General features: G+C 51.7%; 1 protein-coding gene across 1 annotated transcript; it reads right to left on the reverse strand.

The window, feature by feature from the left end:
- Positions 1 to 15254: 15254 nt before the first annotated feature.
- Positions 15255 to 18162, reverse strand: LOC149328735 (uncharacterized). The gene is made up of 3 exons (XM_089559074.1): positions 18107 to 18162; positions 16123 to 17020; positions 15255 to 16028 (listed from the first exon to the last, which is right to left on the reverse strand). The coding sequence occupies exons 1-3, from the start codon at positions 18160 to 18162 to the stop codon at positions 15942 to 15944; spliced, it is 1041 nt and encodes a 346-aa protein (XP_089415200.1). The 3' UTR covers positions 15255 to 15941.
- Positions 18163 to 27799: the final 9637 nt, after the last annotated feature.

A 27799-nucleotide genomic window follows, 5' to 3' on the forward strand; every position in this document is an offset into this window, starting at 1 on the left:
TGCTCTTCAAGCTGCCCGGGAGATATTTCTAGCCGCCTGCACTCCGACTGACTTAACGCAAATGGCGGTCTGTCAGCTTGGTTACTTGCCTGCAGTGTTGCTCAACCTTAGAATAGCACGTTTCGAATCTAGTAATACATATAGAAAAATTGATTGTTTTTCGCCTTCTCTGAACCACCAAGATTAAAAAAGCCCGCTCTTATACGGCATTCTGCATTAACCGCGCCGCCACGAAGCGCTGTAGCTTCAAGCAAATCAGGTTTGGCTCGCAGAAATGAACTAGCACAGGAGATAAAAACCGCACAACTAAACAGAACTTTGCGTAAAGCCAAGCACTGTAGCTCTGCTCATTAAGAAAAAACTGTTTGCTACACAAAGCGCAACCCGTCCTCAAAATTTTTTTTTTTCATATCCATATCAAACACGGCATAGTGCGATTTCGTACTATGCAACGCTGACGCGAAACACTAAACAAGTGGTAGTTTGTCCAAGAGCACTATTATAAAAGCGGATATACCGTACAATTATTCCATTCTGAAGGTTCCTTCAAGTCACACTAGACACGCTGACAACAATAACCACAATTTACCTGCAACACACAATGTATACAGACGTAGAAGCATAGCATTTGTCAGCGCTTAAGTTAGGGATATCATCCCATTCAGCATTAAATCCATCTCGAACATTGCACCTGCTCTAAAAAAGTACATGCTATCAGAACAATACACCTCCCCTTACTGTTGAATTGATTATTTTTATTGCATTATATTAATTATATGTTGTGTATGTTCAGCCTTGTTCAACTGCCTAGATTTTTAACATGTTTATAATGGATCCGAAACTAGCCACTGGCTAAGGATCCAGATGCCTCATTTACCGTGAACTTTGTATATTTTTTCTCTGCGATAAAACTTGAACTGAATTGAATTGAAGAGCACGCCGTCCACGTAACGCAATTCCACGTGATGTGGTTTAGCGACCGGGTCAAAATGTAAAAAAGAATACAAGAGAAAGAAGTGAACCTCAGTAATAAATTCCATCAGGACTATGCCGCAAAATCACAACGAGGACGAATACACCCAAGCTAGAACACCGAAGAGAAAAATGAACAGCAAAAGAAACGAAGAGCAGGGCACTGCGTCTTTCGCGAAGCAAGTGACTTGTTAATCCATACTCCGTCGCCTAAATAGAGCGACGCCCTCCGACTCACTAACTGCTCTTTTGAATGAGACAGACCGGGAGACTCGAAGGAAGCGGCAGTGAAAGAGAGAACTACGGAATGAATAGGTTCAGAAGAAGGAAAATATAAACGGCAGAATCTGTAAAAGATCGGGCGCCGTCTCCTCGCCTGAGAGTTCTATGGTGAAAGCTGAGCCGATTTCGAGTGGCCACTCAGCCGCCATTGTGTCGAGCAGCGTGCCAACGAAAAAAATGCGTCCCGTTTCTTTTTTTTTTGTTCTTCGTCTTTTTGGGTGCAAACTCGGAGCGAAGCCAATAGAGAACAGCCAATCGCATATTTCTTGCAGTATTTATACTCGGCTACACGGTGGTCTGAGCTCCATTGTGTACGCCGACACCTGCGGGACTCTCGAGGTTCCAAGCAGGTGTCAAAGCAGGTGCCAAAATTGATAACCGCAAGGGGGCGCGACTTCAAAGCTGTTTTTTCTTTCTTATTTTTTTTTTCTGACGGGCTCCAAGTTCGTGCTTCCTTTGTGTCAACTAGAAGGAAAGTTTGAAATGCAGCGCTGAAAGAGTGCAGTGAAAAGCACTGCCAATTTGATCGCTCAGCCCTTTAAGCTCTTGGAACCAGAAATTTTTCCTTTCTTTAAGTGTCTCAAATTTACGTGATCAGTTACAGCGCATTAAAAAACCTATATATGGTGCAAAAAAAAAAAAACGATTGATGCAACTGCACAGTGAGGAGCTCCTCTTTGTTCTTGTCTCCCCATGTCCATTATTCATTGCCTAGGCTACGTCTATGTAACATCCAGCTTCTTTCTTCTCTTCTGAATTTAATTAAATAAAGTAATATTGGCTGGGCGGTATCCTTCAGTCACTAAACCTACTTATATATATTCCTATTCATATATTCATGTCTTTCATCCACTTCTTACGATAAAATTGAAAGGACAATGGGCGGTTAATTACTCCGAGAAAGTGTGCGGAGAATGATGACCTGATTGCTTCCGTTCTACACCTGTAAACACTAATATAATTTTTTTTACAGTTAAATTAGCACAATGCATTATAATTTATGGACACGGAAAAGCGCAACAGGGCGCACCTTTTTATTTCCAAATTTCACTGGCACTTAGAATCCCAGTACCCTTTCGGTGAGTGGTAAGACCATACGACTTTGTGACGTTTCTTTACCCCCCACAGTGTGCGGTAACTGCTTAGCGGCAGCGCGCGAAACGTGCCTACAGGAAAGCGCTTTCATTTAGCCCCAAACAGCTAGAGGAAGATGAACGAAGGAAAAGGATCCGAAATGTTCCCGCACTCTTCCCTAAGCGACGTGTGGTTTCTCAGCCTTGAAAGCTTTGCTCTGCCCAACGTACCCACAATCTAATCTGAACTCTCCCGGGATCCTGAAACCACGCGGTTTGCGGGCCCCGCGTTCGCGCTTACAGCGACATTGGCGTCGGTTGCCAGCAGGAAGCTGTGGTGAAGGCGAAGGAATGATGGTATGACAGCATTCAGCCAGTAGCCTGCGCTTAACGGGCGGCTTAATTAAATACCAGAACAAGGAGCCGCTTTGCTAATGAGCGCTACTCGAATGCCGGCTAAGACACCTGGGCTAGCCCCCCCCCCCCCCCCCCCCCTCCTTGCCCTCTTGACCAAGGAAGACGCTAGCGCGGAGCCATAAATTAGAAAGGACGCTGACGATTCAGTTCCCCAAATTACTCCCACATAGCGTGATTATCCCCTGGCTCGTGCATTTGTCACCTTTTTGTGGGTTTCCGCAAAAAATAAGGCAATAGAAAACAGAAAGGGCGGGCCGCGAACGCAAAGTAGGTTTCGTAATGTAAAGATGATGGCGGGTTCGATCCCGGCTGCGGCGGTTGAATTTCTTTGGAGGAGAAATTCTAGAGGCCCGTGTACTGTGCGATGTGAGTGCACGTTAAAAAACCCCAGGTGGTCGAAATTTCCGGAGCTCTCCACTACGGCGTCCCTCATAGCCTGAGTCGCTTTGGGACGTTAAACCCCCTATAAACCAAACCAAACCAATCAACCATAGGGCACTGTAACCACATTGTGAACCCCACGTGAAAGGGGCGCCAGGTGAGCCAGCCGACATGGTGCCAACAGACGGCAAACGCATTCATATGAGAGAAATTGCACGGCTAAAAGACAAAAAAAATCGCCACGGAGACTTTTAAGACTGATTACATGTGGAAATGCGAAAAAATTTATGTCCCTTGATGCACTGACACCCACCTACATACGCACATCACCCACAAATACACGCGCGCATATGAAACCACTCGGAACGCCGCCCGACGAATTGTTGAATCGAAACTTAGACACCAAAATTAATTCTTGAGGAAAGAAAACAGCGCAGTTTCTGTCTCACATCTCAACCAGGTTTTAAGGGAAGAGGTAAATAGCCTAGGAATGCATGTAATTAAAGGTGCATATGTCTTTGGTCCAAATCTTTGTCGCAAGCTAGCCTCTAACTTGACCGTGACATACAAACTATAAGCAAGGAGAAATTGTATGACACCACCCGGGAGACTGTACGGCAAACAGTTGCGTCGCAGTTTTGGTACGAATATTGTCGAGAAAACTGGCAACACAATGTATGCCGGACCGTGGCGAGTATATATAGACGACCGATATGTATGTATAGTCTGTAGTGACAGGTGGTGGTGGTGGTGGAAATATTTATTACCAAGCCATGCAGAGGCGGCAAACTCTGCCTCCCCTCAGGTGGCACGAGGCAACCCTTAGGGGGTTGCCCATAAAGGGCAACGGACAGTCCTTGGAGGGCTATCCGCTTCAAGGCATGGGTAATAAACCGGCGCTGGTCAGCAGCAGCTCAGCTGGCCAGGAGAGTCTCCCAGTACGACTCCGCCGTGGGATGGAGGGTGGGGGAAGGTCGGGCATGTGAGAAGTATATGGATAAAGTCTCCCTTTTTCCCGTAGAGCTTACAGGAGGAAATCAACTGGTCGGGGTAGCGGGCATGAAGAAGAATAGGGTAGGGAGCAGTACGGGTCTGGAGCCGGCGCCAGCGGGAGCCTTGGGTTAACGCTTGAGAGGGAGCCGGCTGTTCGTAAACCCGTGGGGTATCTCGGTAGTGGGTAAGGATAGGTAAGCCGCGCCGGCGGCTCAGTGGTTATGTTGCTCGGCTGCACACCCGAAAGACGCGGGTTCGATCCCGGCCGCGGCGGTTGAATTTCTTTGGAGGAGAAATTTTAGAGGCCCGTGTACTGTGCGATGTCAGTGCACGTTAAAGAACCCCAGGTGGCCGAAATTTCCAGAGCCCTCCACTACGGCGTCTCTCATAGCCTTAGTCGTTTTGGGACTTTAAACTGCATAAACCATAACAAACCATCTCTAAACGTAAGCAGACGCTCTCGGGATCGCGGAGGGTGTCCAACTCCAGCCCGAAAGTGAGACCACGCGCGAGGGAGTGGACCTACTCGTTACCGGGGAGGCCTGCGTGTGCAGGGGTCCATATAAGGGTTACAGGGCGGGTGGGGTGCCAGAAGCGTAGTGGCAGTGCTCGGCGTGCTGTGTGCGCTGACAGTAATAGGGGAAAATAGAGGGTGGTCAGAGAGGACAGAAAAGAAGGCAGCAGTTTCGAAATCCAAGAAGCTACACGAGAACACTTACCTCCAATTTCATGTATCTCGTATTCCTTAATCAAGCCAAAAGTTTTCACCGGCTTTTTCTTTGCGCTTCCGTCTGTCGCATTCACAGCTACACGGCCAACTTTCTAACCTTCGTAAGCCTAATAATCCTCGTGGTTATCACAGTTTGCCTTCCTTTCTCCTCAGTTTTCCTTAATTGCCGCGTTCTCAATGCCGGAAATTTCCTCTTTCATTCCTTTTATTTCATCCCTCAGTGCTTTCCTTCTGCTTCCTCCACGTCTTGCCTTTTTCCTCCCCAGGTTTTATCACAACTTTTCCCACCTCACTCTCCAGCATCTCGTTTCCCTATAACCTTACTTTTGCCACTGGCTCGAGTGCCAAGTTTCATCTGCCTTCCATCCAAATTAACTCCAGCTCCCGCCCTCATTTTCCTTCCTTTTTCCCCTTCCTTCCCGAACTCCGCACTCACTCGCCAAAAGAACCCCACTTACACTTTCTACAGCCGGCTGAAACCTCCTGCCTTAGATTTCATCTACACTCTTCAGCTTTCTCAAACCCCCTTTTCCCCATTCTGCTTGAGCGCCCCTGTGGAGTCCGGTCCTTTATTTTGTAGCTAGATTTTCTTTCTTAGCGTCGTCCTTTCCCTACACCCTCCGGAGTTTAAATTAATCACCGGCGCGGAAAGAACGCGGGGATATTGCATCGCAGACGCAGCCTTCCCTAGACCCTCGGCCTAACTCTCCATCCGCTCTCGCATTCTCGCGAGGCTCCCTCGTGCTTTCCCCAAACTTCCCACACTCTTTCTCCTCAACATCTTCGCGGCTTTTCGGCGCCAACCGTTAAGAAGAGCGAAGACCCGCGAAGCTACTTACACGAAGAAAACGGGCTGAGTTGCGAGCACCACCCGGCGCCACAGGAACTTTCCTCCATTCGTTTATGCATACAGGGTGTTTCAACTAAGACTACGCATTATTAAAAAAATAGGCTTTTTGTCTTAGAAGAGCGGTTTTTGGGGCAGAACACTGTCGGCGGTGTAGTGCACCAAAATACCGCTAAGACATGCTGACTAGCGGAATGGCTCACTAATATTTTGTCGTTAACTTTTGAACTATCACCGTTAGGCTCCTTAATTCTTGAGAGGCGTGTAGCCCACGGTACGTAATATCCATATCAGTTTTTGGAAACTGATACGGATATTCAAAATGGATGGTTTCTAAAACGTGGTTACCCTCGGCGCTGTTGCCGAATAAAATCTGGAGACGTGCTTTCTCTCTATAGAAGTGCGTTCTTGAATTTCTAATTAATAGAAATGCGTCTGTCAGGATCAGGATATACAAACCGATCCGTAAACAAAACGTATAGACATTGTGGAATAAAGGGAACACCCGAGGTTTTTTTTTTATTTCTGGGCAGAATAATTTTGTCGTCGAAGGTCGGGCTTTATACATTGTCCAAAAGCACGTCTTTACTGAGACGGAGATACAGAACAAGCACGACTTGAGGCAGTTTCTAAGCTCTCTTGTAGAATGCATGAATGAAATGAACTAGTGATAATATTAAATAACGACCGCTTCAATTTTTTCACCGAAAAGGGCAGCCCTCGAGCAGCTGCCGAATACACAAATGGCAACAGTGCGCACTCCTTAATTATAACTGTGAGATTATCATTCATGTGCTGAACACTAAGGTCATCGTCCTCCGTTGAAGCAAAATACCTGTTCTCCAACGAGATCCTTAATTCCTGTACTTTCCACTCTACTGCTAGGTCGTTGATGTGGTCTTTCTTTACCAGTTTTCACTGTTCCTGCTTAAATCTTGGCTAATCCGGAAACACGTTTGAACCGACAATAGAGAAATGTAGTAAGGAAGAAGCAGCAGATCCCGTTTTCAGAATCCCCATCCCTCTATGTTCACGACGATCTGGAAAGTTTTTCCAAGCAATTAAAACTAGGCAGAGTGGTTCAACCAGCTTATTTAGGGCGGCATTATGGAATTCCGTTAGGCAAGTACACCGCGTAAATGAGAAAAAAATAGCTTTAAACATTAAAATTCTCAAGATAACAATGGAAACACCTCACGTCATTAAATACTATAAATCCAAGGCACCTGGAAAGCTTCTTGAACTAAAATTTGGTGGATTTACTGTAACAAATCTTGTTTCCTTGTAAAAGTGGTTATGTTCCAAAAATACTCTGTCGGCGATACACGCCGGCTATTGGCGATACGCAAGTTAGAGATCGTTCTTCCTCAACGATCACTTACCAGCTACGTTTTGTATGACCTCGTAAATACTTCCACAAAGCCCGAGAGAAGTTACATATCGTTAAACACGACAAACTAAGTCTCTATAGCTAGCTGCAGGCTAACATGACCATTTCGTCAGCAGTTTTGCGCGGCCTACTCCTGCTACAAACTTAGCACTCAGTACTATCGACTCACGTGTGTCGATAGAGTTGTTTCAGGCGCTTTTATTCCATATGTTTGTTACGGCCTTCCTTTGTTACGGCCTTCCTGATTCGACCACGCCGGTCACTATAGGCCGATTCACACGACGGTCCGTTCGCCCGCGGCCCGCGCACTACGTGTTCATGCGTCAGCACTTTGAGAGGCGCGCTGTCGGCCGCCATCCATCCATCCATCCATCCATCCATCCATCCATCCATCCATCCGTCCATCCGTCCATCCGTCCGTCCGTCCGTCCGTCCGTCCGTCCGTCCGTCCGTCCGTCCGTCCGTCCGTCCGTCCGTCCGTCCGTCCGTCCGTCCGTCCGTCCGTCCGTCCGTCCGTCCGTCCGTCCGTCCGTCCGTCCGTCCGTCCGTCCGTCCGTCCGTCCGTCCATCCATCCATCCATCCATCCATCCATCCATCCATCCATCCATCCATCCATCCATCCATCCATCCATCCATCCATCCACCCACCCACCCACCCACCCACCCACCCACCCACCCATCCACCCATCCACCCATCCATCCATCCATCCATCCATCCATCCATCCATCCATCCATCCATCCATCCATCCATCCGTCCGTCCGTCCGTCCGTCCGTCCGTCCGTCCGTCCGTCCGTCCGTCCGTCCGTCCATCCATCCATCCATCCATCCATCCATCCATCCATCCATCCATCCGTCCATCCGTCCATCCGTCCGTCCATCCGTCCGTCCGTCCGTCCGTCCGTCCGTCCGTCCGTCCGTCCGTCCGTCCAGCGCGCCTCTCAAAGTGCTGACACATGAACGCGTAGTGCGCGGCCCGCGGGCGAACGGACCTTCGTGTGAATCGGCCTTATGCAGCACCGCTTTCTGCAGATCCGCCGCAGTTTTTTCAGTTGATTGAGCGTTCCAGGAGTCAACCTGAGTAAGCGTGCCCAGTCTTGGTGCGGCGGCCGCGTTTCGATAGAGGCAAAAAGATAAAGCCAACCATTTGGTGTGCAATGACACCTCAATTTAAATAATACCAGTTAGCCAAAACAAATCCGGAGCCACTCCCACAACAGCATCTCTTCCTCTCTTTCTTTCAGGGCCTACTTTTTTCACCGGCGGTAACCAGGGGTTCTTAAAAAATTATATATATACTGAGCCTTTCTTTTCCCGGTAACCAATTATTATTATTTTATCACTGCGGGCTACTTAAGCATTCATGTCCACAAAACTCATGTAATTTCTTCTATCTTGCTCTGCTAAAACTGTTATTTTTAGCATCGATGTTACCGCTGTGTATTTGAGACTGTCAAAAGACGCGCTTTCTGCTTCCACAGTGTTGCAGTTTCGAAGTCCATGATTGTGCAGATTAAATGGTTGAAAAACATGATTGTGACCTCTGGACGCATGACGAAATATTTTACAGGCATTGTTTGGAAAATCACATTCATGACTTTTACTGTCATAAGTGTAATTTCAGTGTTAAATTCCGTGCATTTTGCCTGCGTTGCTTTTCTGCTTATTCATGAGCATACTCGCACATCGTTCCTGTTTGCTTGATTCTGGAGCTTTCATAAAAAATTATCACAAAATTTTGGCGTGGCAAAGCGGTAGCCTCCACGCTAATTGAGAATTTCGCAGTAGCGTACAGTCTCCCACTTCGTTAAAGCAAATATCCTAAACCCAATGCCGACGCCTTGTGCGAATGTTCACACCGTGCGCTTTTCCAGCATGCTCTTAGCATGCCCTTAGCACGGTTAGCAATAGCAATATCACTTTTTCGAACGTGTATAAAACGCGATTCTTCTCGCCGCTGAAGCTAGACGAAATTTAGCTACATCGTGCCGATATACGTGCGCTTTCGAAAAGCATGCAGGCAAAGCAACCTTTGCAGTCCACCTAACAAGTCAAAACAGCCAAAGTTAATCGAGCCACACCGACAAGGGTCACCGCGCTTTCGAAATTCTAAAAACTAATATGGCTCTTCCTAACGGCTGGCTACACATCCCTAATTACAGCTACATACCTTTCTCTACTAGTTAATAATTTAACTACTAAAAATCAGCTAACCAATTTAGTACTTAAGGCGATTCACCGATTTCCTGGAGTCTGCCAACACTGATAACACTATGCTGAAGAAGCCATATTTTTACCTCAAAAAGACTATTTTTGAGAATTATTGAAAATCTTCCCTGAAACACTGGGTATATTAGAGGCATCGTGCACAGGTTGACAACACAAACTGCAGCAACAAGAATTCGTCAGACGCGCCAGATGGAATTGGTCTCCGCGACCGCCAATTGATATGAGGGCAAATGAGCGGTGTACATGCGTGCAAAACTATGCTAATGAAGATGCAAGCAGTGCGCGAACAGTGCCGCAAAAACTTTTCACCAACGCATAACATCGCCGTCAGGGTTTAGTTCCAGAAGCATATCACTACTAAGCATATCAATGCGTTAATTAGGAGAATAGAAACCCGCAGTGCCCGAGGTTACCGATAGGGAATCTAGAATAGGAAGTTGGGAGGGGGGAGGGGGGAGCGGCGTGCGTTTAAAGTAGATGCTGATGCCCCCATCCATGCAGAAAGGTATCGACCCCGTGTTCAGGTAGGTTGTCTCTTGTTAGCGAGTCGCACATAGATCGCGATCTAGCGCAGCCACAAGCCACAAAAAAAAAACCGTTCGCACAAGGTCAGAACCGCGTAGCAACGAGAGCACAAACTGCTTTGCGAAGCCTTTGGAACCCCTGAACCACTAAATTTAATTTCGTGATTATTTTTTCTTTGTCCTGTGTCTCTCCGGACCGACCGACCGACCCACGAAGCCCGTAGAGTGCATGGCGAATCGGGGATGTTCGATCGCAGACCCAAAATTTTGGTGTTGACGCCGTTGTACCTATTCTTTCATATTTCTTCGTTTTCCTAGCGGTAACATCAATCTAATCAAGCCACTTACACTGTGTCGTACAGTACGAAACATACCAGCTGGAAACCCGACAGCACTGAACCGAAGTTTTTACTCACGCCCAGCTGTGGTTAGGCCCGTAGTAATCGGCGGCTTTGATTTCGGGATGCTCAATAATTCAAAACCTGGAGATTATGCAGCGGACCATTGAGCGCCAACTGCGCGTAGAAATGAGCTGCTGAGCCTTCGACATATGTACTTGCGTGAAAAACGAAAACGGTGACAAAGGAGGAGCGCATACTGCTTGTGCAGTTGTGCACAAAACATTTTCGTAACGCAAAATCAACGGAAACCTCAATTTCCGCGCTGCCGACAGGCGCAGCGAGTCATTGAGGATTACAGTGTACAGGTCATGCAGGAAAGTGCGAGCCACGCCCTTCTCTTCAAGGCTGCATGCTTTGACTTCCCAGCCATTGTGATTTCTTGTCATTCTCGTATTCTGTAAACTGCTGTGGGCACTCATTGTGCTTAAAAAGGGGGAGTGTGACAATTAACGCACGCGACGCTTAGAACGGGTGAAAATTAAGAAAACAAGAGACGAACTAATTCAAATAGCACGAAGAAGACTTCACCTTGCTTATGCGTTCCTCGTCTCCACTTTTGGGGCAATCATATGCATTCATGAAATGACTAAATGGCACCGAGCGAAGCTAAGTTCATTTCAGTTCGTAGGTTCGATTAAAACACAGGCGAACAAAGAAAGGAGGATCTTATAAACGGTAGGCAGGGCGCTAACCGACATGCACAGCAAACCTGGGTGGTAGACGGGGTGCGAAGTCCCGTCTAGTGGCTTTTACAATAAAATTTACGATAATTAAACTATACTGGCGTGGTGAAAAGTTTTCGCGACCGCATTGTTCGCATTTGAGGCATGTATTGAAGCACCTAAATACACATGTAGAGCTCAAAATTAATTGAAGTGTGAATACCAGAGTTCTCCACATCCATAACTTATTCAGAACTTTAAGGGGAGCTAGATTAGCGCTCTCATGCCCGAAAGGCAGGTATACTTGACAGAAAGAGTTTTTATCACAAAGCTACCCTCACGTTCTGCACAACGTAAGTAAGTGCAACGTAAGAAGCCAGCCGTATGGCTGGCTGCTTACGTTGCACTTGCTTACGTTGCTTATGTTGCACTTGCTTACGATGCACTTGAACGTAAGCAGCCAGCCGTATGGCTGGCTGCTTACGTTCGCTGGACGTCAAATGCTTTTCCCGCAATTCATTTGCCATAAGACTTGACCAGGGCCACCCGGGGCGACCTTACATCTCACCAATTTAGAGTCGAAGATTTAGGAATAGCGGCTGGGTACAGTACTACAAGATCCCTCACAAATCTCACCATTTGCCAAATGGTTACGACGACAATATCCCCTCTAACAGAAAAACGCGTTATTGTTCCTGGTCGCGTCGGTCGCATTTCTGCGGCGATGAAATGTCGGAGGCCCGTGCACTGGGCGATGTGAGCGCACGTTAGGAGCCTGCACATGGCCAGTATTCACCGTAGTCCTCCACTGCGGAGTTCCTCAGAGCATGGGTCGCTTTTGGACGTTAAACTCCATTAAAACTTTGGGGACTGGCCGGAAGACATAGGAAGACAAATCCACGCTTTTAAAGGCAAAACAGAAAGGCCTCGTCCATGGTTCAGTGAAGACGGCGAACCGATGATTATTTTTCTCCTTGCTTCTACCGCGGCTGGGACTAAGCGCTTGCTTCTACTGCGACTGGCACTAATCCTGGACTGCACGAAAGCCTACCCTGCTGCGCTCGGAGGACCCGGCCGTGCAGACCATCGCCAACGGCCGTGCTGCCAGTGTGATGGACCTTAGGAACATAAACACTCGAGAGAGAGAGAGAGAAAACTTTATTTACAGAAGAATTCGGGGCACGCCCCAGGGTCCCCGCACGACCCCACTGCACTCAAGTGTTTATGTTCCGTAGGCCCATAACACTGGCAGCATGGCCGGTGGCGATGGTCTGCACGGCCGGGTCCTCCGAGCGCAGCAGGGTCTCCCAGTCCTCCCAGGTCTTGAGGTTCTCTAGGTCCCGCGGGAGAGGGTCCACCGGACAGAGGGAAATGATGTGGAGGGAAGAGGCGAAGGGTTCTGGGCATAGAGTGCATGCCGGAGTGGGGAAGGAGGGATGATAATGGGCTAGGGTAAGGGCTGAAGGGAGTGTGTGTGTCTGTAGTCTGCGCCAGAGTGTTGCGTGTTTGTTATCTAGGGAGGGGTGGGGCGGGGGGTAGAGCTGGCGTAAGGCTCTGTGCGCCTGGGTCAGCTCATTGAATGAGTGCATGCGCTCCTTCGTGAATCCCCGATCAGAGGCCACCTGAGCCCGGTTTAAAGAACCTCGGGCAAAAAGGTTGGCGGCCTCGTTTCCGGGATTCCCGGAGTGTGCGGGCACCCACATCAGCTCCACTTGGCGGGGCGGGGGGGCATCGGGCGAGTACAGTATGCCAAAAGCAGGGACATGGACTCTGCCTCGAGCAAAATTTAGAATCGCAGTTTTAGAATCGCTTAAAATGTACCGGGCTTCTGTGCGGGTTATAGCAAGGGCAATGGCGGCTTCCTCTGCAGCCTCTGGGGACGTGTCTGGAGGAAGAGGTAGTGTGAGGAGGGCGGATAAAGAGGAGTCCACCACAGCTGCTGTAGCTTCATCACCCGTGCAGGCAGCGTCCACCCACACGGCGTCCGGCTGGGGGCCGTACGCTCGATGGAGTGCCTTCGCACGGGCTCTGCGGCGCTGCTCATTGTGGGACGGGTGCATACTCCTCGGGAGCGGCCTGATGAGGAGCTCTCGGTGAAGGGATCGTGGGATGGCGAGGAGGATTGGGTCGTTGGCCGGTATTTTGATTCCGAGGGTGTCCAGGATATACCGCCCTGTGGAGGTTTGTGTGAGCCTGATGTATTGGGCCTGTCGGTGGGCCTCCACCAGTTCCCCGATCGTATTGTGGAGGCCCAGGCCTAGTAAACTGTCTGTGGGTTTGTTGAGGGGAAGGTGAAGTGCTACCTTGAATGCCTTGCGAATCAAAGCATCCAAAGCGTTTATGTCATGTTTGGATAGGTGTAAGTATGGGGTAGTGTACAGCACACGGCTGAGGACAAAGGCATAAATGAGGCGACATAGGTCGCGCTCCTTCATGCCTCTATGACGTCCCGAAACCCTGCGGATGAGGTGCGATATCGCGCCTACAACCTGCTTGAGTTTCTTGAGGGTGGTGGTGTTTTTTGCCATCGTTCTGGATGTGCAGGCCCAATACACGGAGGGTTCCAACCTAAGGTACCGGATCACCGTTCAGTTCAATGGCAATGGGGGAGCGGGGGCAGCGGTGGTTCTTAGGCCGGGTGAGGAAGAGTTCGGACTTCTCTGGGGAGCAAGACTGTCCGATGGTCCGTGCGTAATTTTGGGTGAGGGTGGCTGCTTCCTGTAAGATGTTCTCTATGTCTCCGTGACTGAAGTGACTGGTCCACAGGGTGATATCGTCGGCATAAAGAGTGTGCTTCAGGTGGGGAATAGTGGCCAATTTTCGGACGAGGGGGATGAGGGTAATGTTAAAGAGAAAGGGGGAAAGGACGGACTCTTGAGGGGTGCCGATACTCTGAAGAGTGTAGGAGGGGGAAGACAGAGGGCCGAAGTGTATCTCAGCTGTGCGGTCAGTGAGGAATGCTTGAATGTAGGCATACGTGCGCACACCCACATTCAAGGGGGATAGAGCAGTCATGATCGCCTGATGTTCAATGCGAACAAAAGCTTTGGAGAGATCCAAAGCTAAGACTGCCTTGGTGTGACCCGGAAGAAGAGGGTCGAAAATGTCGTGTGAGAGTTGCAGCATAGCGTCCTGTGCGGATAGATGGGGGCGAAATCCTACCATGCTATGCGGGTAAAGATTGTTGTCCGCCATGTGACTTGTGAGTCTCGCTAACACAACATGCTCTAGGAGCTTCTCAAGGCATGAGCTTAGCGAAATAGGGCGAATGTTTTGAAGTGTAAGTAGTTTGTTGGGTTTAGGTATGAATATTACCTTCGCGTGGCGCCAGGACTGCGGGAGGTTACCCTTCCTCCAGCACTGGCTGAAGTATTTCGTAATGTGGGTGATCGATTGGTCATCCAGATTACGGAGCATGGAGTTTGTGATTTGGTCTGCACCAGGTGCGGAGTTCGCGCGGAGAGTCAGGAGGGCCGCTCTGACTTCCGTCTACGTGATGTCGGTGTCGAGTGTTGGATTTGCTTGTCCTGTGTAGTGCGGTAGAGGTATGGGGCCGCCTGGAGACGTGTACATGGTTTGAAGTGTGTCTAAAAGGGTGTCGGGATCGTCAATGTGTTCATGTGTGAGGCGTGTCACGTGGTGCTGTGTTGCTGATTTGGTGCGCGTGGGGTCAATGAGGTGTCGGAGGAGTTGCCATGCGCGTTTGCTGGACAGGTTTCCGGCGATGCCGTCACATATCTATCTGTCCCCAATTGGATCGGCAGAGCTCCTCAGACTGCTGTTGGATTTGTGTCTGCAGCGCGGCCAGGCGCTTCTTAAGCGTTCTGTTGTGTTTGTTGCCTTTCCAGCGTTCTAGTATGCTGTGATAAGCCTCCCAGAGGTGGGCTAGGCGTGTGTCAAGGGTAGGTGTTTCGGTTGTAGTTTCAATGTCTCGCGTGTTGTGGTGAACGTCTTGCTTGAGTGACTGCACCCATTCGTCGATGTCTGCGATGGGAGTGTCTGGGAGGGCGGTGCGTACAGCGCGAAAGGCATCCCAGTTAATGAGTTTGTGTGTTGTATTTGCGTGACGGGGTGCTTTGTACGGGACAGTGATTTTTATAATGTAATGATCACTGCCCAGTGTATGTTGTGTTCTGTTCCAGGTGACGCCGCGGATACAGCGGCTCAGCGTCAGGTCCGGACTGGTGTCCATGCTGACACTGTTGCCGATCCTCGTAGGCGTCTGAAACGTGTTGTGCACAGTGAGTTGGAGGTTCTGCAAGAGCAGCCAGAGCATGCGACCTCGATGTGTCCTGGTTGTGTATCCCCAGTCAGTATGCTGACTGTTGAAGTCCCCACCGATGAGTAGGGGATGTTTCCCTGTTCGATGGTGTAGCTTTCGCAGAAGTGATTCTAGCGGGGCCATCGGCAGGGACGGGGGGTGCTATATGTTTGCTATAAATATAGAAGGAAGTGAATGTGTGTGATGTATAAGTTCTGTGATCACGAAGGGCGTCTCTGACGTGATATGATGAGTTTTGTAGGTGAGGCTGCGGTGGATGAGTGTGGATGCCCTGGGTGTGTTAGTGGTATCCGAGTGTGTAGATGTGTAGGAGGGGAGGGTTGCCCGGTGTGCAGTCTCCTGTAGAAGTAGTATGTGGGGCGTGGGTGTGATGGTGGGAAGGAGAAGTTGCAGAGGTGCGCGCTTTGCCCGGAAGCCGCGGCAGTTCCAAGTTAAAATGGGTAGATAATTAGTGTTCCCCCCCGCCATATTGGATGGTAGGGGGATTGAGGATGGAAGTAAGACGGGTGTCAATTGGTATGTGTGGCTCAGGATAGGTGGTTTGTGATTGCGGAGGAAGGATGGGGGAGTGGAGGGGGTTTGAAGTTTGGTGAAGCGATGGTTAAGATTATGTTCCAAGAGCTCCATCATCTTGGTAAGCATAGCGTCCATGCGCTGCTCAAGTTTTTCGGTGAGGGTGGCGGCAAGGTGATTGAATCTGGCCTCGAGGCGTGCGTCTAGCTCTTTTAGTTTGTGGTCAAATTTGGCTTCGAGTGCTGCTAATTTAGCGTCTGTTTCTGAGGGTACGGGAGGGGGTGTGGCGTCTGTGGTGCGTTGTTTCTTTGCGGGAGGGGTGCTCGATGTGTCTGTGGATGATGGGGTCGAGTTAATGACAGCGGGTGCGGGTTTAGGGGGCATGGAAAGGGCGGGGGTGCTTAGGAGGGAGGAAAGGCGGCTTACCTCTTCACGCAAGGCCTTGAGCTCCTGGTCTCTCGGATCTGCCTGGGAGGACTGGGGTGGTGGGGGATGACGGGTAGCCTTGCCAGAAACGCGGTCTGCCCAGGTGAGACGCGTGGCGTTCTTGCTGCCATTCTGCCGGCTTATAGAAGGCGACCGGGAAGCCGTCGAGCTGCGTCTGCTGGCTGTGCCTGGTTGATCGCAGCGGGAAAGCTGCGATGTATCCGGAGGAGAGAGAGCGTTCTTCGGGGACGCAAGTTTGCGGCCCCGTCCCTTGCAGTTCCCGGAGCCGGTCATATGAGGGCCGCCGCAGAGAATGCAGCTGGGGGTGCATGAGGGCACATCTTCCTTTGGGTGGGACTGCCCGCAACGGGGGCACTTATGAGACCCTGAATGGACACACACATCCGCCCGGTGACCTGGGACGCGGCAGTTCGTGCAGGCGTCTATATGCCCTCGGTACGGTGTGCATCTGTGGAGGGCTCCTCCATAAAGAACTGCGCGTGGGACAGGTCCAGCCCGGAAAGTTAAGATGGAACGCGTGGAGCCCATTCGGCGGGCGTCCACGATGAGGGCGTCTGGGTTGCCGGTGAGCAGGTCTTGCAGGAGCTCTGACGGGGTCTCATTCCAATAAGCATTGGAGATGACTCCGCGTACTGCTCCGTCCGGCGGGGCTATGTAAGGTGCTACGGCGAATTCCTTGCCTTGGTGTGTGATGGTGTTCACCCGAACCAGAGCGAGCGCGTCATCCTTTAGGGGCGTGCTTACGGTGCAGGTGTTGTTGACCGGGTGTACCCTGATTTGGGTACGCGCTGGCTCCTTAAACTGGGACGCCGCTTGGAGGATGGCCTCTCGCAGTTGTCGGGGTGGAAGCAGGTCCAGCTGCAGCCCGCCTCGTGATCTAAAAACGATGTTGTAATCTGCAGCAGGAAGCGGTGGCTGCTGCCGCGAACGCTGCGCAGCTGTGCGCGTTGCTTGCAGGTGCGCTGACTTTTCAAGGCATGGAGACTTGGGGGTACCGGTAGCAGAGGGTGCGCCCTCCTGGTTATTGAAAGGATGTCCTTGGAGCGGGCAGGCACACCAAGAATGTGCGTCCAGTCCCTTGGGTCGTAGTCGTTGGGTTAAGAACCTCTCCCTGCACCCGCACCTCCAAGATGGCGTTGGTGGCGGAAGCGTCCGTCGTAGTAGGCCTAGCTCCCAGCGGAGCGAGGCCTAGCTCAGGCGGAGAGGTCACAGAGAAGAAAGGGCTGTGGGTGCCCGAAAAATGGCGTAGGCGGGCCAAACATTGATGGCGTGCAGCGCTCACAGTCGCAGATCCGTGGGTGGTGAAATTTTGGCTGATGATGCTGGCGATTGGCGAATTCCGCTGTCTTTGTGCGGAGCCGATGTGGGGTGCGTCTGTACTACACGGCCCCCTAGCGGCCAATCAACACTCGAGTGCAGTGGGGTTGTGCGGGGACCCTGGGGCGTGCCCCGAATTCCTGCGTAAATAAAGTTTTTTCTCTCTCTCTCTCTCATGGATGTGCGCATCCGAGAAGAGACCAATGCCCTAAGTGCGGTTCTACCTTGTTCTCAGTAATCTTTGCTTTCTCTACTTTTTTTTTGCATGCTCTAAATCTAGTAAAAATTTCTGTCTTCAGTAACTTTCCTTTTTTCTACTAATACTTCGCTCCGGTCACTTGTTTTAGCTTCACGGGTATCAGCGGTCCGCATAAGAGGCACGCTGTAATGAACACAGCGTTAAGGTAAAAAAGCAAACAAACTTTTGCGCGTACTCCTCATCTAGGAAGAGGGCCAGTTTAGAAATTGGGTCAGGGACAGCAGCAGCGTATGGTAGGGAAGATGTACGTAGTATTCCTGGTCCTTATAAAGCGTTTGAATCCAATACGCTTGAAAATGGCACAAAAACTAGCCGTCACCCCAGCACGGTGAGAAAAATGAATTTTCAGTATTGAGTCTCTCGTGTGCAGTGTGTCGTTATTGTCACTTGTGGTATGGTTTGTGTAGTAACTCGGGCGCGGTCAGCCGGCCCGCCTGAGTCATGTATAGTACTACATGCATTCCTCAATTATTCTGTCTTTTTAGCCTGTAAGTGACCAGCGCTCCTGTGACGACATTTTTTTGTCTTGATCGTTTTGAAGTCAATAAACTTCTCTATATAGTTCACTGAGGAACAACAAAAATGCCTCTACGAGGGGCCGCAGTGCGGGCTCTGTTTGGCTCTTTCTAGCTGCAAAGAGAGAGAAAAATCTATTTCAACAGGAATTCCGGGCATGCCCCAGGGTTCCCGCACGACGCCACTGCACTCAAGTGTTTATGTTCCTATGGTCCATAACACTGGCAGCACGGCCGGTGGCGATGGTCTGCACGTTCGGGTCCTCCGAGCGCAGCAGGGTCTCCCAGTCCTCCCAGGTCTTGAGGTTCTCTAGGTCCCGCAGGGGAGGGTCCGCCGGGCAGAGGGAAAGGATGTGGAGGGAAGAAGCGAAGGGTTCTGGGCATAGGGCACATGCGAGAGTTGGAAAGGATGGATGATAGTGGGCTAAGTTAAGGGGTGAGGGGAGAGTTGTGTCTGTAGTCTACGCCAGAGTGTTGCATGTTTGTTATCTAGCGAAGGGTGGGGCGGGGGGTAGAGCTGGCGTGAGGCTCTGTATGCCTGGGTCAGCTCAATGAATGAGGGCATGCGCTTCTTCGTGAATCCCCGATCCGAGGCCACCTGAGCCCGGTTTAAAGAACCTCGGGCTAAAAGGTTGGCGGCCTCGTTTCTCGGATTCCCGGAGTGCGCAGGCACCCATATCAACTCCACTTGGCGAGGAGGGGGTGCATCGGGCGAGTCTAGCATGTCAACAGCAGGACACATGAACTCGGCCTCGAGCAAAATTTAGAATCGCAGTTTTCGAGAGAGAGAGAGAAAACTTTATTGACAAAGGAATTCGGGGCACGCCCCAGGGTCCCCGCACGACCCCACTGCACTCAAGTGTTTATGTTCCTGAGGTCCATAACACTGGCAGCACGGCCGGTGGCGATGGTCTGCACGGCCGGGTCCTCCGAGTGCAGCAGGGTCTCCCAGTCCTCCCAGGTCTTGAGGTTCTCTAGGTCCCGCGGGGGAGGGTCCGCCGGGCAGAGGGAAAGGATGTGGAGGGAAGAAGCGAAGGGTTCAGGGCATAGGGCGCAAGCAGGAGTGGGGAAGGAGGGATGATAGTGGGTTAGGGTAAGGGGCGAGGGGAGAGTATGTGTTTGTAATCTGCGCCAGAGTGTTGCGTGTCTGTTATCTAGGGAGGGGTGGGGCGGGGGGTAGAGCTGGCGAGAGGCTCTGTATGCCTGGGTCAGCTCACTGAATGAGTGCATGCGATCCTTCGTGAATCCCCGATCCGAGGCCACCTGAGCCCGGTTTAAAGAACCTCGGGCTAAAAGGTTGGCGGCCTCGTTTCCGGGATTCCCGGAGTGCGCAGGCACCCATATCAGCTCCACTTGGCGGGGCGGGGGTGCATCGGGCGAGTCCAGTATGCCAAAAGCAGGGACATGAACTCGGCCTCGAGCAAAATTTAGAATCGCAGTTTTAGAGTCAGTTAAAATATACCGGGCTTCCGTGCGGGTTATAGCAAGTGCAATGGCGGCTTCCTCTGCAGCCTCTGGGGACGTATCTGGAGGGAGAGGTAGTGTGAGGAGGGTGGATGAAGAGGAGTCCACCGCAGCTGCTGTCGCTTCATCACCCGTGCAGGCAGCATCCACCCATACGGCGTCCGGCTGGGGGCCGTACGCTCGATGGAGTGCCTTCGCACGGGCTCTGCGGCGCTGCTCATGGTGGGACGGGTGCATATTCCTCGGGAGCGGCCTGATGAGAAGCTCTCGGTGAAGGGATCGTGGGATGGCGAGAAGGGTTGGGTCGTTGGCCGGTACTTTGATTCCCAGGGAGTCCAGGATATACAGACCTGTGGAAGTTTTTGTGAGCCTGATGTATTGGGCCTGTCGGTGGGCCTCCACCAGTTCCCCGATCGTGTTGTGGAGGCCCAGGCCTAGTAATCTGTCTGTGGGTGTGTTGAGGAGAAGATGAAGTGCTACCTTGAATGCCTTGCGAATCAAGGCATCCAAAGCGTTTATGTCATGTTTGGATAGTTGAAGGTATGGGGTAGTGTACAACACACGGCTGAGGACAAAGGCATGAATGAGGCGACATAGGTCGCGCTCTTTCAAGCCTGTATGATGCCCCGAAACCCTGCGGATCAGGTGCGATATGGCGCCTACAACCTGTTTAAGTTTCTTGAGGGTGGTGGTGTTTTTGCCATCGTTCTGGATGTGCAGGCCCAATACACGGAGGGTGTCAACCTCAGGTACCGGATCACCATTCAGTTCAATGGCAATGGGGGAGCGGGGAGGGCGACGGTTCTTAGGCCGGATGAGGAGCAGTTCGGACTTCTCTGGGGAGCAAGACAGTCCGATAGTTCGTGCATAATTTGGGTGAGGGTGGTTGCTTCCTGTAAGGTGTTCTGTATGCCGCCGTCACTGCCGTGGGTGGCCCACAGGGTGATATCGTCGGCATAAATAGTGTGCTTAAGGTGGGGAATAGTTGCCAATTTTCGGGCGAGGGGGATGAGGGTAATGTTAAACAAAAAGGGGGAAAGAACGGACCCGGTGCCGATCCTCTAAAACGTGTAGGAGGGGGAAGACAGAGGGCCGAAGTGTATCTCAGCCGTTCGGTCAGCGAGGAATGCTTGAATGTAGGCGTACGTGCGCACACCCACATTCAATGGGGATAGAGCAGTCAAAGTCGACTAATGTTCAATGCGATCAAAAGCGGGTCGAAAATGTCGTGTGTGAGTTGCAGCATGGCGTCCTGTGCGTAAAGATGGGGGCGAAATCCCACCATGCTATGCGCGTAAAGATTATTATCCGCCATGTGACTTGTGAGTCTCGCTAACACAACATGCTCGAGGAGCCTCCCTGGGCATGAGGATAGCGAAATCGGGCGAAGGTTCTGTAGTGTAAGTGGTTTGTTGGGTTTTGGCATGAATATTACCTTCGCGTGGCGCCAGGACTGCGGAAGCTTACCGTCCCTCCAGCACTGGTTGAAGTTCTTCGTAATGTGGGTGATCGACTGGTCATCCAGATTACGGAGCATGGAGTTTGTGATTTGGTCTGCACCAGGTGCGGAGTTGGCGCGGGGAATCAGGAGGGCCGCTCTGACTCCCGTCTCCATGATGTCGGTGTCGAGTGTGGGATTTGCCTGTCCTGTGTAGTAGGGCAGGGGTGTGGGGGGGGGGGGGGGGGGCTGGAGAGGTGTACATGGTTTGAAGTGTGTCTAGGAGTGCGTCGGGATCGTCAATGTGTTCATGTGTGAGTCGTGTCACGTGGTGCTGTGTTGCTGATTTGGTGCGTGTGGGGTCAATGAGGTGTCGGAGGAGTTGCCATGCGCGTTTGCTGGACAGGTTTCCGTTGATGTCGTCACATATCTGTCCCCAGTTGGACCGGCAGAGCTCCTCAGAGTGCTGTTGGATTTGTGTCTGCAGCGCGGCCAGCCGCTTTTAAGCGTTCTGTTGTGTTTGTTGCCTTTCCAGCTCTCCGGGATGCTGTGATAAGCATCCCAGAGGTGGGCTAGGCGTGTGTCGAGGGTAGGGGTTTCGGTTGTAGTTTCAATGTGTCGCGTGTTGTGGTGAACGTCATGCTTGAGTGACTGCACCCATGCGTCGATGTCTGCGAGGGGAGTGTCTGGGAGGGCGGTGCGTGCAGCGCGAAAAGCATCCCAGTTGATGAGTTTGTGTGTTGTATTTGCGTGACGGGGTGGTTTGTACGGGACAGTGATATGTATAATGTAATGATCACTGCCCAGCGTATGTTGTGTTCTTTTCCAGGTAACGCCGCAGATGCAGCGGCTAAGCGTCAGGTCCGGACTGGTGTCCATCATGACAGTGTTGCCGATCCGCGTAGGCGTCTGAAACGTGTTGTGCACAGTGAGTTGGAGGTTCTGCAGGAGCAGCCAGAGCCTGCGACCTCGATGTGTAGTGGTTGTGTATCCCCAGTCAGTATGCTGACTGTTGAAGTCCCCACCTAAGGGGGGGGGGGGGTGTTTCTCTGCTAGATGGTGTAGCTTTCGCAGAAGTGATTCTAGCGGGGTCATCGGCAAGGACGGGAGGTGGTATATGTTTGCTATAAATATAGAAGGCAGTGAATGTGTGTGATGCATAAGTTCTGTGATCACGCAGGGCGTCTCAGACGTGATGTGATGTGTTTTGTAGGTGAGGCTGCGGTGTATGTGTGTGGACGCCCTGGGTGTGTTAGTGGTATCTGAGTGTGTAGATGTTTAGCTTGGGAGGGTTGCCCAGTGTGCAGTCTTCTGGAGAAGAAATTTTTTGGGCGTTGGTGTGATGGTTGGAAGGAGAAGTTGCAGAGATGCGCGCTTGGCCCGGAAACCGCGGCAGTTCCAAGTTAAAATTGGGACATGATTAGTGCTCCCCCCGCCGTATTGGATAGTGGGGGGATTGAGGAGGGTAGCAAGACGGGTGTCAATTGGAACGTGTGGCTCAGGAAAGGTGGTTTATGCTTGCAGAGGTAGCATGGGGGTAGCGGAGGGGGTTTGAAGTTGGGTGAAGCGATGGGTAAGGATATGTTCCAAGAGCTAAACATAGCGTCCATGCGCTGCTCTAGTTTTTTGGTGAGGGTGGCGTTAAGGTGATTGAATCTGGCCTCGAGGCGGGCGTCTAGCTCTTTTAGTTTCTGGTCTAACTTGGCCTCGAGTGCTGCTTATTTAGCGTCTATTTCTGGGAGCACGGGAGGGGGTGTGGCGTCTGAGGTGCGCTGCTTCTTTGCAGGAGGGGTGCTCGAAGTGTCTGTAGATGATAAGGGGGTGGGGGGTGGGGGTTGAGGGGGCATGGAGGCGGCGGGGGTAATTAGGAGGGAGGAAAGGCGGCTTACCTCGTCACGCAAGGCCTTGAGTTCCTGGTCTCTCGGATCTGCCTGGGAAGACTGGTGTGGTGGGGGTTGACGGGTGGCTTTGCCAGAAACGCGGTCTGTCCAGGTGAGACGCGAGTTGTTGCTGCCATTCTATCTGGTTCTAGACGATGACCGGGAAGACGTCGAGCTGCGTCCGTTGCCTGTGCTGGGTTGATCGCAGCGGGAAAGCCGTGATGCAGACGGGGGAGAGAGAGCGTTCCTCCGGGACGCTGGTTTACGGCCCCGTGCCTTACAGCTCCCAGTTCTGGTCGTATGAGGCATGTATAGTACCACATGCATTGCACAATTATTCTGTCTTTTTCGCCTATAAGTGACCAGCGCTCCTGTTACGACCTTTTTTGTCCTGATCGTTTGGAAGTCAATAAAATTCTCTGTGGCTTAGCTTGGTTAAGCCCGGTAATTGCGAAAGCAATATCCGTACCTACGCCATGGTTCAGCTGGTGGTGTAGCTGGTGGTGGTGCTTGTGGTTAGACTGGTGGTGATGCATCGGTTATACAATCCAATGCAATCCAATGTAATGTAATCTAATCTAATCTAATCTAATCTAATCTAATCTAAGCTAAGCTAATCCAATCCAATTCAATCCAATCCAATCCAATTCAATTCAATTCATTTCATTTCATTTCATTTCATTTCAATTCAATCCAATTTAATCTAATCTAATACAATCTAATCTAATGTAATCTAATCCAATCCAATCTAATCCAATATAATCTAAGGCCGCCGGTGGTGGCACCGCCACTACTCGCAGACGGCGCGAGATGGTCGCCCAGCTCTTCGGCGTGACGTCACACAGAGGTCATGCGAAAGGTCATTTCATGTGCACCGCCGTCGCACGGCAAAGGCTTGAAAGGGCAAGTAGTAAAGCTTTCGCTTTAAAACTGGTCTTTATAGTTCACTGAGAAATCACGAAATACCTCCATCCATTTACGGGGGGCCGAAGTGCGCGCTCCGTTTGGCTGTTTCTAGCTGCACATGTACCACTTTATTAAAACACCTTAAATCTGTTTTGCTCTATCAATAACAAGTGGTTGTGACAGAAATGAATCAACTGGAATATAACTACTGTAGGGGTGCGTTTATTAGGCGTCCTCAAGAGACCGAACCGCCGTGCAGGATCTGGCAGCGTAGACGGGCGTAGCCAGCACCAAGAGAGCGGGGCAACTTCGTCGTCGTCAGGCGCAGCGTAGTGTCGGCGCATAACTTCGTCGTCGTCAGGCGCAGCGCAGTGTCGGCGCATGGCGGTAGCGGAACCTGTCACAGTTGGCACACTACAGTTTCCCCCCGGTGAAAAGGAGCCATCCTGGCATCTTAAGGGGAAGGAAGAACAGAGGGGTCGTAGTACGGCTTCAGTCGGTCGACGTGGACGGTTTCGCGGCCACGGCGACGCAAGTCCGCAGCGGGTGCAACAGGCTCAACAATATAATTGACCGGAGATGTTTGCTTGAGAACCCGGTAGGGACCATGATACCGATGCAGCAGTTTCCGCGAAAGGCCGGGAGTTGTGGGAGGCACCCAGAGCCACACAAGGGAGTCGGCAGGGTAGGAGGTAGAGGCCGCGGAAGTGTCGCGGTCATGTTTTTGCTGCCACTGGGTCTGCGTGGTAAACGAGCGAGCAAGCTGGCTGCATTCTTCGGCGTACCTGGCAGCGTCGGACAGTGGCGTGGACTCGGAAATGTCGGGTTGGTAGCGAAGAAGAGTATCCATCGTGCAGGGAGGCTCGCGGCCGTACAGAAGAAAGAAGGGAGAGAATCCAGTGGTGGTTTGTGTCGCAGTGTTATATGCGTAGGTGACGAAGGGAAGAACTTGGTCCCAGTTGGAGTGGTTGGCGTCGACGTACATGGACAGCATGTCACTGAGGGTTCGGTTGAAACGCTCGGTCAGGCCGTTGGTCTGGGGGTGGTAAGACGAAGCGGTTCGATGGATAATGCGGCATTCCTTGAGGAGGGCCTCAAGAGCGTCAGACAGGAATACGCGTCCACGGTCGCTGAGCAGTTCTTGAGGAGCACCATGGCGAAGAATCAGGTTCTTTAGAAGAAAAGAAGCCACGTCGCGGGCGGAGGCAGATGGTAATGGAGACGTTTCAGCATAACGTGTGAGATGATCCACGGCCACGATAATCCAGCGGTGACCAGCGGGAGTGGGAGGGAGGGGGCCGTAGAGGTCTATACCAACGCGGTCTAACGGGCGGGCAGGGCAGGGTAACGGCTGCAGTGGAGCAGGCGAGGTGTGAGGAGGACATTTACGCCGTTGACAGGATGGGCAAGATCGCACAAAGTGGCGAACAAAGCGGTACATGCCACGCCAGTAGAATCGGAGACGCAGACGCGTATAGGTTTTCAACACGCCGCCGTGTGCACACTGGGGGTCCGCATGGAAAGCGGCGCAAATGTCGGTGCGTAGATGGCGGGGGATCACTAGGAGCCATTTGCGTCCGTCGAACAGGTAATTGCGACGATAGAGGAGACCGTCCCGAATAGAAAAGTGACGGGCTTGACGTAAGAGGGAACGGGACGAATTATCAGTCGTAGGACTCGAAAGGAAGTTAATAAGAGTGGCGATCCAAGGGTCTTTCCGCTGCTCGGTGGACATGTCGGCAGTGGCAAGCGAGGACAAGTCGTAAGCAGACACAGGAGCAGGCGATGAAGCACTAGGTAGCGGCGAGCGGGAAAGAGCGTCCGCGTCATTATGCTTGATGCCAGAGCGGTAAATGACATGAATGTCATACTCCTGCAATCGCAGAGCCCAGCGAGCTAGGCGGCCTGACGGGTCTTTGAGAGAGGCCAGCCAGCACAGGGCATGGTGGTCGGTTACTATACAGAACGGGCGACCGTAGACATAGGGACGAAATTTTCCAATAGCCCAAAATGGCCAAACATTCTCGTTCGGTAACAGAATAGTTGGCCTCCGCTTTGCTCAAGGTCCGACTGGCGTAGGCGACCACATATTCACGGAAGCCAGGTTTGCGTTGAGTGAGAACGGCACCCAGTCCAATACCGCTGGCGTCAGTGTGGATCTCAGTAGGCGCAGTCGGGTCAAAGTGGCGCAGGATGGGAGGCGAAACCAAAAGGCGGCGCAAGGTGTCGAAGGCGTCATCGCAAGCAGGCGTCCAAGCGGAGAGGTTGGAGCTGCCTGCGAGTAGCTGGGTCAGAGGAGCGATGATCGTGGCGAAATTCAAGATGAAGCGACGGAAGTAAGAGCAAAGGCCAACGAAGCTACGGAGCTGCTTCAGTGAGGTGGGCTACGGAAATTCGGCAACTGCACGAAGTTTGGCGGGGTCCGGAAGAATGCCGTCTTTAGAGACTACATGTCCTAAAATGGTGAGTTGTCGGGCAGCAAAGCGGCACTTTTTCAAATTCATCTGGAGCCCAGCGTCAGTAAGACAAGTCAGAACGCGCTCGAGGCGGATGAGATGAGAAGAAAAGTCCGCAGAAAAGACGACGATGTCATCGAGATAGCAAAGACAACTCTCCCACTTGAGTCCACTAAGGATAGTGTCCATCAGGCGTTCGAAAGTTGCCGGGGCGTCGCAAAGGCCAAACGGCATGACGTTGAACTCATATAAGCCGTCAGGTGTTATGAAGGCAGTTTTTGAGCGATCAGCGTCAGCCATGGGCACCTGCCAGTAGCCTGACCTCAAATCCAGCGAGGAGAAATACTCAGCTCCCTGCAAGCAGTCCAGGGCGTCATCGATTCGTGGCAGGGGATAGACGTCCTTGCGTGTGATGTTGTTGAGCCGGCGGTAATCAACACAGAACCTGATGGAACCATCTTTCTTTTTTACCAACACAACAGGAGACGCCCAGGGACTGTGGGAGGGCTGTATGACACCCCGACGGAGCATGTCGTCCACGTGATCAGAAATGACGCGGCGCTTAGAAGCCGAGACACGATAGGGGCGCTGGCGAAGAGGGGCGTGTGTACCGGTGTCGATGGTGTGCGCAACGACAGACGTACTGCCCAAGGCAGTCTGAGGAAGATCGAAAGAAGAACTGAAGCGCTGGAGGAGGGCGACGAGTTGATCACGTAGCGCGGGTGGAAGGTCGGCGTCAATGGCACGGTGGAAGACGTCGGAGGGCGGTGGATCATTCTGAACATCACAAGAGCTGAGCACATCGACATCGAAGGAAGCGGTGGTATCGAGAATAGGGTAGGGAAGGCAGGAATCAAGTTCTTCAATACGCCCGAGGCATTCACCTCGGAGCACTGCTGACGGGCACGAAGATGGGTTCGAGACGTAAATTGCACTTTGTCCATGGTCGATCGTCAGAACAGCAAAGGGAAGCAGGAGGCAGGGATGGCGGGAAGCGGTTTCGCAAGGCGTGAAGAAAACAGTTGAATGAGGGACGCCGACACAGGAGAGCGGCACGAGGGCAGCAGAAAACGGAGGAATGTCGGTATCAGTCGCGACCACAAGTTTGGCAGACTGCGTAGGTACGTCGCAAAAGGGAGCGTCACACAGCGGAGAAAAGGCGATTTCAGCTCGAGCGCAGTCAATAACGGCACGATGAGTCGAAAGGAAGTCACATCCCAGGATGATGTCGTGTGAGCAGTGAGACAGCACAATAAACTCGATGGTGTACAAAACATCTTGAATGAGGACACGGGCCGTACATGCGGCTGAGGGATGAATGCGCTGTGATGAGGCGGTGCGAAGCGAAAAGTCAGAAATTGGGGTAGTCACTTTGCGGAGTCGGCGGCAGAGAGCTTCACTTATGACAGATACTGCAGCGC

This window comes from Amblyomma mixtum, chromosome 9 (assembly GCF_055824585.1).
Source record: "Amblyomma mixtum isolate Tamu chromosome 9, ASM5582458v1, whole genome shotgun sequence".
Taxonomy (NCBI): Eukaryota; Metazoa; Arthropoda; class Arachnida; order Ixodida; family Ixodidae; genus Amblyomma; species Amblyomma mixtum.

What these genes read in the sequence shown, in the direction of transcription:
- LOC149328735 (XM_089559074.1), bottom strand. Translation starts at nt 18,162, where the DNA reads ATGACTCAGGCGGGCCGGCTGACCGCGCCCGAGTTACTACACAAACCA. An exon ending in CTACACAAACCATACCACAA is followed by an intron (nt 17,021 to 18,106) that starts GTGACAATAACG and finishes CATCGTTTTTAG; the next exon opens with ATCACGAGGCGGGCTGCAGC. An exon ending in TCAAGGCCTTGCGTGAAGAG is followed by an intron (nt 16,029 to 16,122) that starts GTAAGCCGCCTT and finishes CATCATCCACAG; the next exon opens with ACACATCGAGCACCCCTCCC.